The following is a 13,833-nucleotide window of genomic DNA, read 5'->3' on the forward strand; positions in this document are numbered from 1 at the left end:
CAGTTCGATCTGGTACGAGTTGACGGGTCAGAAGTTACGAGTGGCCGTTATAGTGACTTTCACAGGTAAAACAGGTCGGAAAAACACGAGTGGGTTGCCTGGAACGTTACAAAGTCGTAAGTCGTGACTTGAAGTTGTAATTTACGGTTTCAAAAGCCTGCCTGGAACGCAGAATTAGCCAAAACGACCGAATCGCTTACTTCTGCTTTAAATTTTAGACCATTTTTGTTCATTTAGAAATCTGATTACGGTATACTACTGTAGTTGCCCTCCCATGTTACCAAAATAAGAGTGGCTGACTGCTAGACGCCCAACTGTAGGATCGCAAGTGCAATCAATCATAAAACTGAAAGCAGTGAACAGAGTTGAGGACACTTTTTGGTTTCAGGTTTTTTGTTTTACCCTCTTCTTTGTTGAGTTTCCTTCCATGACTTCCTTTAGGCCGGTGTGCGAGAAGGCGGAAGTTTGGCTGCAAAGGATCCCATAGTGTTCAGTGCTGCATGGATCCGGAAGTGTAGCCTGGACTCCATGCTGTAGTCTTTGTAGTTCATTCTATAGATGAGATCACATTTTAACACATTTTTGTAATAGGTTAGATAGACAGATAATGGATACTTCCAGAAATAGTTAGGCCCATTTGCAATTTGTGGGTGCATTTCCATGTTAGCACATTATTTTCCTTTCAGAGGACACACTGGCAATAAAACACATTTCCAATAGTGCTCAGTAAAAGATGAAATCTAAACACCCATAACCAATTAAAGGATTATAAAACAATCCAGTGCAAACAATTAGGGATTTTTCAGCTTTGAAAGCAACTGTGCAGAGTAGAGTTGTACATAAATATCAATTTATACACCGGTCACAGCTATAAAATGATTGTGTAACATGAATACACTAAATATCGGAAGCAAACACTTGCGAAGCAGAAACAAAAATTGGACTTACTTGGCATTTTCAATCACTGTGATGGCTGTGTTGATGTCGCCTTTCTGCTTGTGCAATAGGCCCAGCTCATACATGGTAAATGGCACCAGATAGTCTTCATGCTTGAGATCATTTTCACTGCATAATGAAGAAAAAAATGTCACTGAGTTCATTTGATGACGAAATTCATCTTCAAAACTTTAGAAAAAAAATAACTCAACAAGCTCTTGGAAAATAAATAGTTTAACTATACGTTGCACCTCCCCTCCTGTTATTACTCTACCAAAGCATTATTCAACCCATCCTTCTGTACTGCTCCACGTGCTTCTTCACCATGCTTTCTGTCACAAATCGAGCCAAACTCACACGCATCACAAACACAGCTGCTAAAATCATTGATCTCCCCACACCCAACCTCACAGAACTAAATGAAAAATCCATCAACCGCCTAGCAAACTCCATAGTCCAAGACACCACTCACCCACTGCACAAATACATCACCCCACTACCCTCGGGACGAAGATACAGAACCCTCAAATTCAGGAGGGCTCGCCTGGGAAAAAGCCTGATCCCTGCAGCTATAACGGCCCTGAACAGCAGGCCCCGCTGATCTGTCTGTCCAATATTGATCTGTCTGTCTGCTGTTTCACTGTGTCGTCATGTACTGTATGTTGTCACTGTTGCTGTGGATGTTGTTGTGTATACCATTGTCTGTCTTGTGATGTATTGTCTCTCATTGTGCAGTCTGTGAAAACAAATTTCCCCATGGGGACAAATAAACTTAAACTAACTAAACTAAACTTAAGTTCCCTTCATGATAACACTATGAACACTATTATAAAAAGTGAATTTTCCAATGCAAACGCAGTAGTTGGATCAAATTCGCTCCAGTGTTGTGCTCTGGGATGAGCTCACCTGGAAATGACATTGTTGAAGCAGAGCTCAGCCTGGACCAGACGGCCTAACTCTCTTAGACACAAGCCCTTCAGCAGCAGGACAACACACTGGTCATCCAGGTGATACTCGGATGGGTCTACACATTTAAAAAAAATATTGTTAGTTTCATTTTTGTAATAGAGATACTTTACTTTTTTTTTGTTTGTTTGTTTTGTGTTTCTCAAGCTCTGTTGGATATCTTACTTGGATCATTTCTGAGCTGCTCTTCTGCTTTTTCCAAGGTGGTCAAAATGTTTTGAGTCAGCTCAGGTCGTTTGCCAACTACTGTGAAGCCGTTCCACACGTACATCATTTCCTGTGACAACAACATGAGTTATGTTCTCATGATTTGTCAAATCAATGTAAAAAAAAAAAAAAAAAGCCTGTACATCATGCTCTCACCAAAGCAGGGACGACTAATTTCACCGGGTTGGCAGAAGAGTATCGTTGCGCCTTCCTTGCTGCAAACTTCTCTGTTGGAATCGATTTCCCTGCGATTCTGAGTCTGAGGCCGTCCACCTGCCTGCAAACCAACACGTTTCACCATTAATGCATTGCATTGGTTAATACACTACCCAATTGTAGGGATAATTTATTGTCCTTCTCACTAGCACACCTGAATAGTTCCACCACATTTTCTCCCATTTTAGTCACTTCTTCCTCTGGGAGCATGCTCAAGATGGCAGCTTTCTGGAACACATAGGTGGCCTGAAAGAAAGGAGCAAACACTCTGTTTTTAAGAAGGAAACGCAAAGATGATGAGAAGACATTAGATAATTTGATCACAAGGCATACGTGTAGAAGGATATATTAGGTACAGTAGCCTACCTGGGACCACTTGCTCTCCTTACAGAGATGGTCAGCGTATCGATAAGCCTCCTTCCAGTTTTGTTCAAAGGAATACGCCCACATCAGCTCCCAGTAACACAGGTGGTGAATCTGACGCCACTCTTGCTGAGCTGCGATACATGCCAAGTACTTGTCCTGGGCCTGCACAGAAACACACACTTAACTCTCTCTCTCTCTCTGGTTGCAACAACAAAAAGACTGAGACAGCACACATTCAGTTAAATTTGTTTTGAAGTATTAGATGTTACCAGTACTCACAAATGTGAAGTTTCCTTTAAGCAAAGCAATTCTTGCATTGTAGAAGAGCATGAGGGCACCCTATGAACAAAATACACATACTTTAATACAACATAATGCCATTTCACTGAGTGAGGCATTAAAATACAATATATGCAGTAGATCAGAATCAGCTAAACAAAAGACCCACGTTAGGGAACTTTTCAGTGTAGGGTTTCAGCAGAGCTTCAGCTTCAGCAAGGTTTCCATCACCAGTACCTTGGGAAAGAAACATTAAAACAATTAAAATCTCCCAATTAATAAATTAGGCATCAAACTCTGTAAGAAACTGCAGCCCACAGTACAGCGTGCTCACCGAGTATGACTGTGATGTAGAGGTGGAACATCAGCAGCGTCAGGGTGCTGAGGATAGAGCGAAGGCTGTTGCCGGCTGCTCCCTCTCTCAGCTCTGACAAGCCCACCTCCTGTAAGATAATTAGAGAATAATTATTTGACTGACTATTTATCTACTGAATTTATGATAAGACATAAGTTCAGAAGGCCTACCCTGTCTCCTGAGAAACCTAAAAACTCCATCAGTCTGAGGACTCTGGATGGAAGCAGAGACAGCATCTGGGGGGGAAAAATTAAATGTAAAGTTAAGAAATAGTGTTTTACCTCTTCTATCACAGTGCACATTCAAATTATGAGTACTTTTTGCTTGCATACACGTTGTTTTCTATAGTTCTTACAAGATTAAACGATCCAATGCCCATGCTGACGCCACCCCGAAAATGAACGTATGTACTCTTCTGTTTTTCTGAGTCCTCTGCAGCATTTGCCAGCACCTGGCAATCCCTGGTTGGAGAGAAGACATTTTAAAAATCACATCAATATGATAATGTTTTATTTGTATTTTATCATCATGTTGACCATCACCCCCCGCCCCTCCTGCCACCAAGCTCCTCACTTGTAAATCTGATAACTGTTTCGGATTCTCATCCCTCCTTTGATGAAGCCGATTATACTCTCATCCAGGAAGGTGAGAGCCGCCTTCTGCAGGAGAACCTCAGCATAGCACAGCTCTGCGTGCATCTCCTCTGTTAATCACAATTATTGTCACATGTTGGGTTAAACAAAAGGAAAAGAAAATAAGTGAAGGAGATAATATTTGTGAAAAGTATTTATAGCAAATACATCAGAAGATACAGTAGATGACTCACCCTCTGTCAGACTTTCAGCTGGTTGTCTACTCCATAGGCTGGTCAGAGTCTCCATTAGACCAACTTTCCTCCGAAACCTTGTGATGTTAATACATACACAGTTGATGGAGGCAATTTAACAGAGACCATGTGAGAAGTAGCAGGACAGAGTCTCTATTCTTCTGAGAAAACAATCTATGAATTCAAGTGTCACTGTATAAGAGCCTAAACTTGACATTTTTTTGAGATGATTGAACCATTTCAACATACGTCTGGCACGTCTGCAGAGACTCTCTCAGTGCCGTCATGGCAGCGTCCATGTCCTTTGGTTCAAAGGTCATTCCTGCCTGCATCACCAAGATGCTGCTGTAGCCCATTGCGTGGTACATGCTCTGACTCTTCCTGAGGGGGGCAAATGCAATGATTTAATGCACACTGACTGATTGAAGTGAATTAAATGATTAGGAAAGTAGTTAAAATGCCTTTAATTAATCCCGAGTGTCAGTACTAACCAGGGTTTTAGAAAAGCCAGGGCATCAGCAAACTTGTTGTTCAGGAAAAGTTCTAGGGCGTGGGAGCATTGCTTCAGTGCAGTTTCAAGATCCATTGAAGGTGTTCTGAAGGAAAGAGTGTCAATTTAATGTAAGGTATCTAGCCTACATCCCAACATGTCTGTAAATTTGATGGCAGAGTCATGCAAAAAACATTTGGAGTAGGGAATGTCACTCACACTGTCACACTACAAATTTACTGGAGTAAACCAATTGAGATCAATACAGGTTATATACAGTCATAGGTTTGAAGAAAGGATAAGAAGCAGGATATCACCAATAGGCTACATCTCTACCGGCCTCTAGTGTGTGTGAACCGTATTACAATGAATAGATTTCACATGCCCCAATCCTACTGGACTCTCCGTTTTCCCCATCATGTGTAACTGAATTTGAAATGTAAGAAATCAAAATACTGAACATACATAAATACCCCTGCAGCCTCCCCTTTGTATACAGAAATGCCTGTTTGAAAACAAAAACATTAAAAAACAGAACTTTTATAATACTTACACTGCATCCGCACTGGGATTGTTTAGTTCCACCTGAGAAAGGACAGAATAAATAAAGATACTTTTAATTTTTCAGATTTTTTAAAAGTTAACTTTATTATTTGTTTTAAAAATTTAAGTTGGAAAAACGAAATTGGACTCTTGTGGTTTTAAACTTTGTATTTATTAACTACATGGCCCATTAAATCTGCCAAAACCTGTTTGTTACTTTGCTTATTTCATGTGTTTAGAGTGACATATGTGTCTCTCTCTCTCTGTAAAACAAAAACAAGAACTGCTGCACTGATAACATTTATTTCTCCCCAAATAAAATAAGATGAAAAGACAAAAAAGACCATGTAAAAATGTACCAAAAAATAGCCTAGTTGTATTAAAAAAAAAGAAAAAACAATTTTAAAAAGAAAAACAATGAAATCTAAATTAAATCTGGTCATTATGCACATGCAGAGATATGGTCATATAAGAAAACCTACCTGTTGCAGTGAATTTTCCGTCGTATCCATTGGATGTTGAGTTAGATGACAAGAAGTTACACTTTGAGGATTTAGGTTTGCAATGATGTCGCTCTCTCCGTTTGTCTCAGTCAAAATGAATTGATCTCCCTTGATATTTATCAGCTACAGATCCGGGTGTGGCCTCTATTTACGGAGGCAGTTCACAAATTCGTCCCCAGGCTGTGGTGGCCTAGCTCCCTATCAGGCCCTTTGATGTAGCACGGCGGTCACGACTTGTCTGGAGGGTCGTACACCACCCTCAACCCTCCGCCCCAGACCCTAAAAGGATAAGTGGTGTAGCTAGTAATTACTGGACATGAATGGATGGGTGTGTAGCCGTGTCACTGAGCACTGTAAAACTGTTAAATAGCCTAACGATTTGACTAAAATTTGTTAAGATTTGTCAGGTCCCGGACTTAATGAGCAGAAACTTCTAGGCTATTATGTCGAAATGTTGTCCTTTGATCAATATAAACTACACAAAAAAATACTGCATATAACTGAAATGCAAATAAAGTGAACTTGCCTAAATGACTGTACATGGTGTTGGAAACCGACCTCTTCACGTCTAGGAACTTTAATGAGTTGCAGCTGCGGAGGCACGTGGTGATGAGTGGAGGTGCAGGGACCACACCTGGTGGACAGGTATCAGGTAGCACTCGCATATTAGGTAACCTCATAATAATGTGAATTTTGTGTGAAACGTTCAAATTATGTTTTATTCTTTGGATTACTTTTTGTAAAATATTGGGACTTTGGATCTTGAACAGTTGGCCTATTTAAAACTAAACAAAAACTTTCCAACACAAACACAATTTTCAACTAGCTCTAAATTTGGAAAACAATTATTTTATTCTGTGCTGCATTTTATTATTCTAGAATATGTTTTTGTGTTTAAGATATTAAACCAGTTCCTAAAAAAGTAAGTTCATGTGTTTGGTGAAGTACTGGAGTAGCTGAAGAGTAGAAGTGAAATGAAATAGCATGACATGGAAAAACTGAAGTGAAATGTACCTACTTGGCTACTTTTCAGCACTGTGATCAATGTCATGGAAGGACAAATCCCTCCAGTGTCTGTGACCTGTCAGTTATGGTTTAACTTGACTATGATGGCACAAGGGGTGATTTACTCAGAATTGGTTACCATTTCTGGTTATCTGCTGCATGCATGTGATATCTCTGCATAACTAATTCTTCAGGGTGGTTTTTGTCATTTCTCCTGCAGCTCTGCACTCTACTCCTTGAAATGTCTTTCCTGTTTCTACTAAAATGATCTTGCATAGGGCATTTAAAGCCTTTTAAAGAAAAAAATCTGCCCATGCAGCAGACATTGCTTATAACAGGTCAAATAGACTGGTAAAATAAATTCCAGTATATAGTCTCCTACTGTTAAGTACGGGCATTCAAAATCTATTTGGTAGACAATGTTTTAATGCACTTTTAGTTTTAACCCTGATTTCAACATCGTTCCTTTCAACTCACAGAGCAACAGCATCATAGAAGATGTATCAACACATCCACACATATATTATAGATTCATAGATTTCTTTGAGTCATTCAATAGCCTATATAAATGTGGGGACAAGGTTTATTTCTATTGCATTAGCTACTCCCCAATTTAAAAAGGGATCCAATGATTATTGAACCCATCATGGAACTAAATTTGGAACTAAAATTGAGAAATCTGTATTTTCTTTTCTGTTGATAATTAAATAGAAGAAAATCCCCATCCCCATATCATTTATGTACCGCTTTAATCCAAAGTAATAACATAAACACATTGTATTTCAGTTTCCTTCAGGACCACGCTCCAAAACTACATTACCCATAAGCCAACGCGTCGCGTGCTAGCTACGTCATTCAGCGAGCACCATGGCGGCGTCGAGACCCTCTACGAGCAGCAACAGCAACAACATCCCAGATTATGAATACGCCGATGTGAACACCACAGTTTTTCACATCGGCTCGTTCAGAGACGAGTGGCTGAGCAGACTGGAGGCGGCGGACGTCTCCTACCAGCGGGAGGACGGCGACGCCTTTGACGCAAACTTTGCTAAAGAAATGGCGGTCAGTGCGGAGACCATGGCTGAACTGAAGTCCGTCTGCAGGTATCCACAAATAACGTCCACCCGACGTTCAGTAACGCCTTACAGCGGATAAACGTTCAACAGTGTATCACATTTGTTTAATTTGAGCCTTCACTTTACTTCGGCTTCGCACCAGGGTGAAAAGAGAACAATAAAACTAACATTTTAATGATTGTTTTCCTGATACTGCACTGAACCATGACTGTGTTTGGTCCTGAGTGACGCACATCCCCCGGGTATAGCCTATCATAGGGATACGCAATCAAATATATTTACTGTATGGAAAACAATCCTTAAAATATGTCAATTGAATAAGTAAACCGTATTTCTACAGCACCACTCAAAACCAGAGATACCCACACCAGTTAAGCAATATGCAATAATACAGAAAACAACACACTGTAGTGAGCACGTGGATATGTGGGTATGATAATAAAAAGAGGTGATTCATTAGTTTTTTCTTCCTAGACAGTTTCTCCTTCATGAGCTGAGTTTTGGTATTTATAGGACAGGAGTTGTGAAGAAAAGCTGTTCAACATGTTTGATGATAAAGGCAAAGCATCTTAATTGTTGAGCTGCAACAATTTGGAGAAATGATAATAACAATATGAGTCTGCATGAGTTGTGTAAAGAATAATCGAATAATCAACCAATTAATCAGTTATGGCAATAATAGTAAGTTGCCGCCCTTGTTAATTCAGTTATTGGCAGTGATATCTGTTGGGAAATTGGGCCTTTTTTCAATAATTCCTTTTAGGCTTAAGTGATAGTAAAAATGCATACTATAATGGCAACCAATGACACCAGTCAAAAGTTTGAACACATTTCAGGGAAGTGTGTCTCAATTTCTGACTGGTACTGTATAATGGCCATCAGGACACAGAAGGCCAATAGAAACACTGCCAAATGTGCATCTTTGATGTATCCACTTTATTATATCATATGCACAGAAACCATTTATTTTGTCACTGTGTTGAATGTTTTTTTTGTCTTATCTTTACCAACTTTTATTTCTCTTTTTCCAGTGTCGATTCACTCCGTTGCCATCCTGAGGATGAACAGCCTGACGTTCAAGTTGTACCTCCAGACCCGAAGCTTAAAACACTAATGTATGAATCTGTATCATCAACTGTCACGGCTCACTGTATTTTCTGTCCTGGATAAACCAACAGCATGTAAACATATTCACATTCCCTGCTGTGTGATTTGTTTTGAGCAGACAAAGAAAAAAGAAACAAGATCACAGAGAGTCTCTGAAGTACCCCAACAACAGACACGACCTCTACGCAGATGAACTGGTGAGTCCACTGGAGTGTTTCTGAAAAGCTAGTCAGTCACATCATCCTAAACATTTGTATCACAAATGTTCACGTATAATACGTAAGGCTTGGTTCTCTGATGGATTTGCAGGAGCGTTTAACTGTAGGCAGAGAACCAGAAAAAAAGACTAACACAGTCCCGGAAGGAGAAGTCATTCTAACCATCAACGTCTACTATCCAGCCGTCTATGAGAAAGTGAGTTTCAACTTTTTCTTTTTCCCTGAAACTCTCCATTCTTTACAGAAATTGTTTCTTGAAGGTGTCTCTCCATTGTACTGACAATTCTTCGTCCATTTCCCCTCAGTTTCACCAAATCAGACCCCACATGTCTCTACGCATGACAGGCTCCCACACCTTGGCGGAGCTCAGGGACGCCATTTGCTGTGTCAGCGACTTACAAGTGTGCGGGGAATTCAGCAATACGCCGGACATGGCTCCAGATTTCATCAGCAGAGTAAGCAGCACACGTACACTTAATTTTAAGCTAAATCTGAATGCAATCATATTGTCACACCCTGATAAAGGGCCTTTTATCATAATGATTTAATTTATCCGGCTAAGAAAAGTATTTATTATTTGACCCACTCACAAAACATACAAGTGTGTTTTCCTTATGTGGTTTGTTTTCAGGATCATTTCAAGTCGGCTTTCTTCTTCTTCGAGGGTGTTTTCTACAATGACATGCGATTCCCAGAGTGTCGAGACATCAGCATGTGAGTTTGATCTCTTTTTATATCATCAGGATATAAAAAATAGTAGTAAAAGAAATATAATGCATTATGGCACATTAAAGTAAGAGAAAGAATGACAATGTAAGTTGTATGAACAGTAATACACACATTCATAATTTGTTGTAGAACTTTCCTAAACAATGAGCCATAAAAATATTTAAAAAAACATAAACATGCTCCTCATCCTTATGCTCAGCCTTGACCCTTCCCCAGTCCCATCTAGGAAACAGGTTCACCTGCCAAAAGATAAATCAAAGGTTTCTCAAGTCCCTTAATCTGCAACCTTTCCCCAAATAATAAAACATATTCCTTCTAAATGAAACCTGACTTTTTAAGAAGTCCCAACATGTAGGCCACGTTCAGACCTGGCATTAATATTCATCTCGGGTTCATCTCCATCCTGAAGGACAACATACTCAACTGATTTCCTCTGCCACAGTCCAGTTAGTCCTCCCTCTATGGGTAAAACTTTATTTTATCGTAGAGCTGAGCACAGCAAATTGATTCACACAGACACCAGGTCAAGAAATGTATTTCAGGAGTTCTTATGTAACAGAGGAATAGTGAAATCCTTGTTTGAATGTCGCCGTGATACTACTGTTAAAACGGAAGCTCTTAAATTCAGCTCCTGATCTGTGTTTGAATGGATATATTTATTGACTCCTTGTGATTCCTGTTCTTATTATACTCGTAACCGCACCATAGACAGTGGTTGGAAAAATTTGGAGCAGAACATTGCACTTGATCTGCTTTTATTCTCACACTTGAAATACTCTAAAAGTGTGTGTCAGGAAAGAGTTGTTCATAAGGTGATGTTACCACACACAGTCAAAAATGCTCTCAAGCATATTGCTCTTCATTCATTTATGTAAAATCACACACTTCTTGTAATTATGCATTCCCTAGAGTCATCCGTCCAGTTCTCTCTTCAGTCTCATGAGATGTTTTAAATAGATGACCATGAAACTACCAGGAATGCAATTTAATGTGATGTACGACATCAACACTTTGACAAGTCTTCAAAGGTGTCCAGGGTTAATCTGAGCTGCAGGAAGAAGACATAGGGCCTGTACCATTTCTCCACCCTTGGCTCAGTGCGCTTGGTTACGCACACACTTTGGTGACGTTTTGCTGGCAGAACGTATATTTGCATATAGTGTGCAAGCATGTCTTAAGTGGCCAAGTGCGTGGGGGGATATTTAAAAGCAATCGGGGCATAATTGACAAGTGCAGCCTGTGTCATTGCGCACACTAGCACAGCTAACACATAAATGTGTAAGCCCAACTCCGGAAGGAGGAAACAAACAAGAAAACAAGAAAAACGAAAAAAATAAAATAAAAACATGAACAGAGCATGACGAATATAAAATATGACATTAAAAAGTCATAATTATGAGATTGAATTAATTTCAATATGAAATTAATTCAACGTGGCTTGTGGCTGCCGGTGACGGCGGACTTCACCGTGGTGCATTGTGGGATTTATACTTGGCCAAATACCACTCCGATGCGGTCTTACCGTAAGTGTGGGTAAAGTGCAAATCAAGCGAGCTGCACTTTCGGTCGTTGGAGAAATGGGACACACTTGCGCACTGACACTAAGGCCATGAACGCGCACGCCAAGTGCCCAAGTGTGATCGAGTGTGCATATTGGGACGGGCCCACAAGCCAAGGAAGACGAGGAAGTAGAAACTGGGGAAAAGGGTTGGGAGCCCATCTCCCAAGCCTGGAAGACAATCCACTCCAACCAGCCTCTGGACAGAGACCACTCACTCACCCTGCCCACTGCCTTTTTGACACCCTTCCCTCTGGCAGGTTAAGGGTCAAAAAGGCAAGGCCGAACACGCTGAAAAACAGCTTCTTCCCCAGGGCTGAGCACATTATTGAAAGACTGGTGTCTCCGTTAATTGCACTTAATGGGTTTTAGCTTCTCCTTTATTGATCCACTGTTTATAATGTTTATAGTGTTATTGGTATTTTTTTGTGATGCTAAGTAGTTAAAACTAATTGCATTGCATAGTAGTATGCAATGACAAAGTCTCTCTCTTCAAAAAGTACTTTTTTGTAATCTGTTTCCTTGTGTTTGTAATGCAGGACTACGATTGAATGGGCAAAGGCCCACAACTTCCCACCCTACACCCAAGCCAAGATGGAGGACACAAGGTTTGTGGATCTGAAGGTGAAAGTGGGCTTCCCGTACCTCTACTGTCACCAGGGAGACTGCGAACATCTCGTCATCATCACAGATGTCAGGTGAGTGCTGTGACACCTCAAGTGCAGCAGCCAGGTTAGTTAGAAAGCACAGCGTACTGTAGTGATCTATGGTTGGATATTCTGTTGGTCTGTGAGTCTTAGTAGTTAAAGTTCTGTCAGTAAAGAACAAATCTGAACCCTTAAAATACCGGTGCAGAGATCAGGATCATTCCAGCTCATTGCAACTAATCATGAATTAGGTGTTTGTTTTGAGTGAGGAGCATGTGTGCTTGTGTGGAAAATGCTCTCATCAAATCTAATCAAACCCTGTACCTTAATAAACCATACTCCTCTTACTATGACAAGTCGTGATTTCTTGGAATTTGCCTGTGACACTTGTGGAGTCTCTTCTTGCTGAATCAATACGAGCTTTTGAAAGAAAGCACCTCCTTGTCCTGCGATTTGACTGCTCTCACAAGACCTTTTTTTTTTTTTTTTGCTAATTTGCTTTCACAAGACTAAAAGATGCGTAAATGTCAATGAGCCAATTTATTGTTAGATGTGAGCAGGGTAACCACACATGAATGCAGCTCTTAATGTCACAAATGTGAGACATCTCTATGCTTGCATCACTGGCAATCACGTAAGAAACGTCTCCTGCCCCCCCAACCTCCCAACCCTCCTCTCTTCTTGCATGTTGCAGACTCGCCCACAGGAACGACTGCCTGGACAAGACGCTGTACCCACTTCTCATTCACAAGCATAGGATCACCACCCAGAAGTGTTCAGTTTGCCACGTCTTCATTGGAAGGTGTGTATTAAAAAAAAGAGTTGACCCTAAACAATACAGCAGATTTCCAAACTTTAAAAAACTGATTACATCTATTTGCAGATGGTTTACCACCAACGACCAGTTCGCTCCAAGTGACCCGTGTCTGTTCTGTGACAAGTGTTTCCGCATGCTTCACTACGACGCTGATGGCAACAAGCTGGGGGACTTTCTGGCCTATCCTTATGTGGACCGTGGTGCCTTCAACTGAAGCCCGAAATGCTCAGATCACTGATTTAATGCTGTATAATACAGTAAAATATATTTGTATTTCGGGAAGAAATGTTTTGGAAATTGTATACTTTATTTTAAAAGTTTTTCTATGTTTCCACAGTAATGTTTGGGTTGAAATAATTTCTGTTTTAAAATAAACATATTCTGAAAAACTTGTGTCGAAACAAAATTGTAGGAATTTTTAGGAGTAAACCAAGCACACAACTCCTTCTCAGAAAAATTACCCATCAATATTAAATGGGAAAAAGTCCCCTCTAGGTCAATGATCTTAGGGGGCACATGGTGAGATTTCCAGACATGTTACCACACCTCCACAGTTATTTTCCAAGTTTTGCACATTAGGATAATAGCCTTGTTATAATTTGCCTATGATCCATTTGTTACATGCATTTAAAAACAAGCAAGCCATTTCTGAGAGGTTTTATAGACCTCTAATGTTCTTTAGAAAAGATTGGCAGAACTGGAAGGACATAAAAATCCTGTCGAGTCAGTTAAAATGCCTGGCATAGATGCAGGAGGCTATTAAGTTGCCAGTCTGATACGACTCCATAGAGGGCAGTTAAAGCACCTTGGGTCCATTACCCATATCTGATAATGCAGTGTTGGTTTGAAGTGCGGACTGGAAGCAGGATAACTTGGTGCTTTAACCTCTTTGTAGGCTGGAATCGTTTAACCAATTCTAAACATACCTATGATTGTGACAGTGACCACAGTGGTTTAACAGGCTGATTGCTACCTCAACTCAGTATTAC

At 40.3% G+C, this 13,833-nt stretch overlaps 2 protein-coding genes across 2 annotated transcripts; one reads left to right on the plus strand and one right to left on the minus strand.

The window, feature by feature from the left end:
* Nucleotides 1–375: 375 nt before the first annotated feature.
* LOC146991931 (tetratricopeptide repeat protein 39B-like) lies at nucleotides 376–5,886 on the minus strand. The gene is made up of 18 exons (XM_085780804.1): nucleotides 5,667–5,886; nucleotides 5,195–5,226; nucleotides 4,643–4,747; nucleotides 4,401–4,532; nucleotides 4,152–4,228; nucleotides 3,899–4,028; nucleotides 3,681–3,786; nucleotides 3,496–3,561; nucleotides 3,305–3,413; nucleotides 3,140–3,207; nucleotides 2,971–3,030; nucleotides 2,692–2,853; nucleotides 2,480–2,571; nucleotides 2,266–2,386; nucleotides 2,068–2,179; nucleotides 1,843–1,960; nucleotides 949–1,065; nucleotides 376–552 (listed from the first exon to the last, which is right to left on the minus strand). Exons 1-18 carry the CDS (start codon nucleotides 5,694–5,696, stop codon nucleotides 438–440), a joined length of 1,752 nt encoding a protein of 583 aa, XP_085636930.1. The 5' UTR covers nucleotides 5,697–5,886; the 3' UTR covers nucleotides 376–437.
* Nucleotides 5,887–7,492: 1,606 nt separating this feature from the next.
* On the plus strand, nucleotides 7,493–13,209 carry snapc3 (small nuclear RNA activating complex, polypeptide 3). The gene is made up of 9 exons (XM_085780816.1): nucleotides 7,493–7,795; nucleotides 8,800–8,883; nucleotides 8,994–9,072; nucleotides 9,185–9,289; nucleotides 9,399–9,548; nucleotides 9,725–9,807; nucleotides 11,920–12,078; nucleotides 12,722–12,829; nucleotides 12,911–13,209. Exons 1-9 carry the CDS (start codon nucleotides 7,560–7,562, stop codon nucleotides 13,056–13,058), a joined length of 1,152 nt encoding a protein of 383 aa, XP_085636942.1. The 5' UTR covers nucleotides 7,493–7,559; the 3' UTR covers nucleotides 13,059–13,209.
* Nucleotides 13,210–13,833: the final 624 nt, after the last annotated feature.

Source organism: Trachurus japonicus, chromosome 1 (assembly GCF_045865225.1).
Source record: "Trachurus japonicus isolate A0001 chromosome 1, Traja_1.0".
Classification (NCBI taxonomy): domain Eukaryota; kingdom Metazoa; phylum Chordata; class Actinopteri; order Carangiformes; family Carangidae; genus Trachurus; species Trachurus japonicus.

Excerpts from the sequence above, each read along its gene's own strand:
- snapc3 (XM_085780816.1), top strand. The coding sequence starts at position 7,560 with ATGGCGGCGTCGAGACCCTCTACGAGCAGCAACAGCAACAACATCCCA. Across the intron at positions 8,884-8,993 it reads CCGAAGCTTAAAACACTAAT|ACAAAGAAAAAAGAAACAAG; the intron begins GTATGAATCTGT and ends TGTTTTGAGCAG. Across the intron at positions 9,073-9,184 it reads ACCTCTACGCAGATGAACTG|GAGCGTTTAACTGTAGGCAG; the intron begins GTGAGTCCACTG and ends ATGGATTTGCAG.
- LOC146991931 (XM_085780804.1), bottom strand. The coding sequence starts at position 5,696 with ATGGATACGACGGAAAATTCACTGCAACAG. Across the intron at positions 3,031-3,139 it reads ACACTGAAAAGTTCCCTAAC|GGTGCCCTCATGCTCTTCTA; the intron begins GTGGGTCTTTTG and ends TTTTGTTCATAG. Across the intron at positions 553-948 it reads ACAGTGATTGAAAATGCCAA|AATGAACTACAAAGACTACA; the intron begins GTAAGTCCAATT and ends TCTCATCTATAG.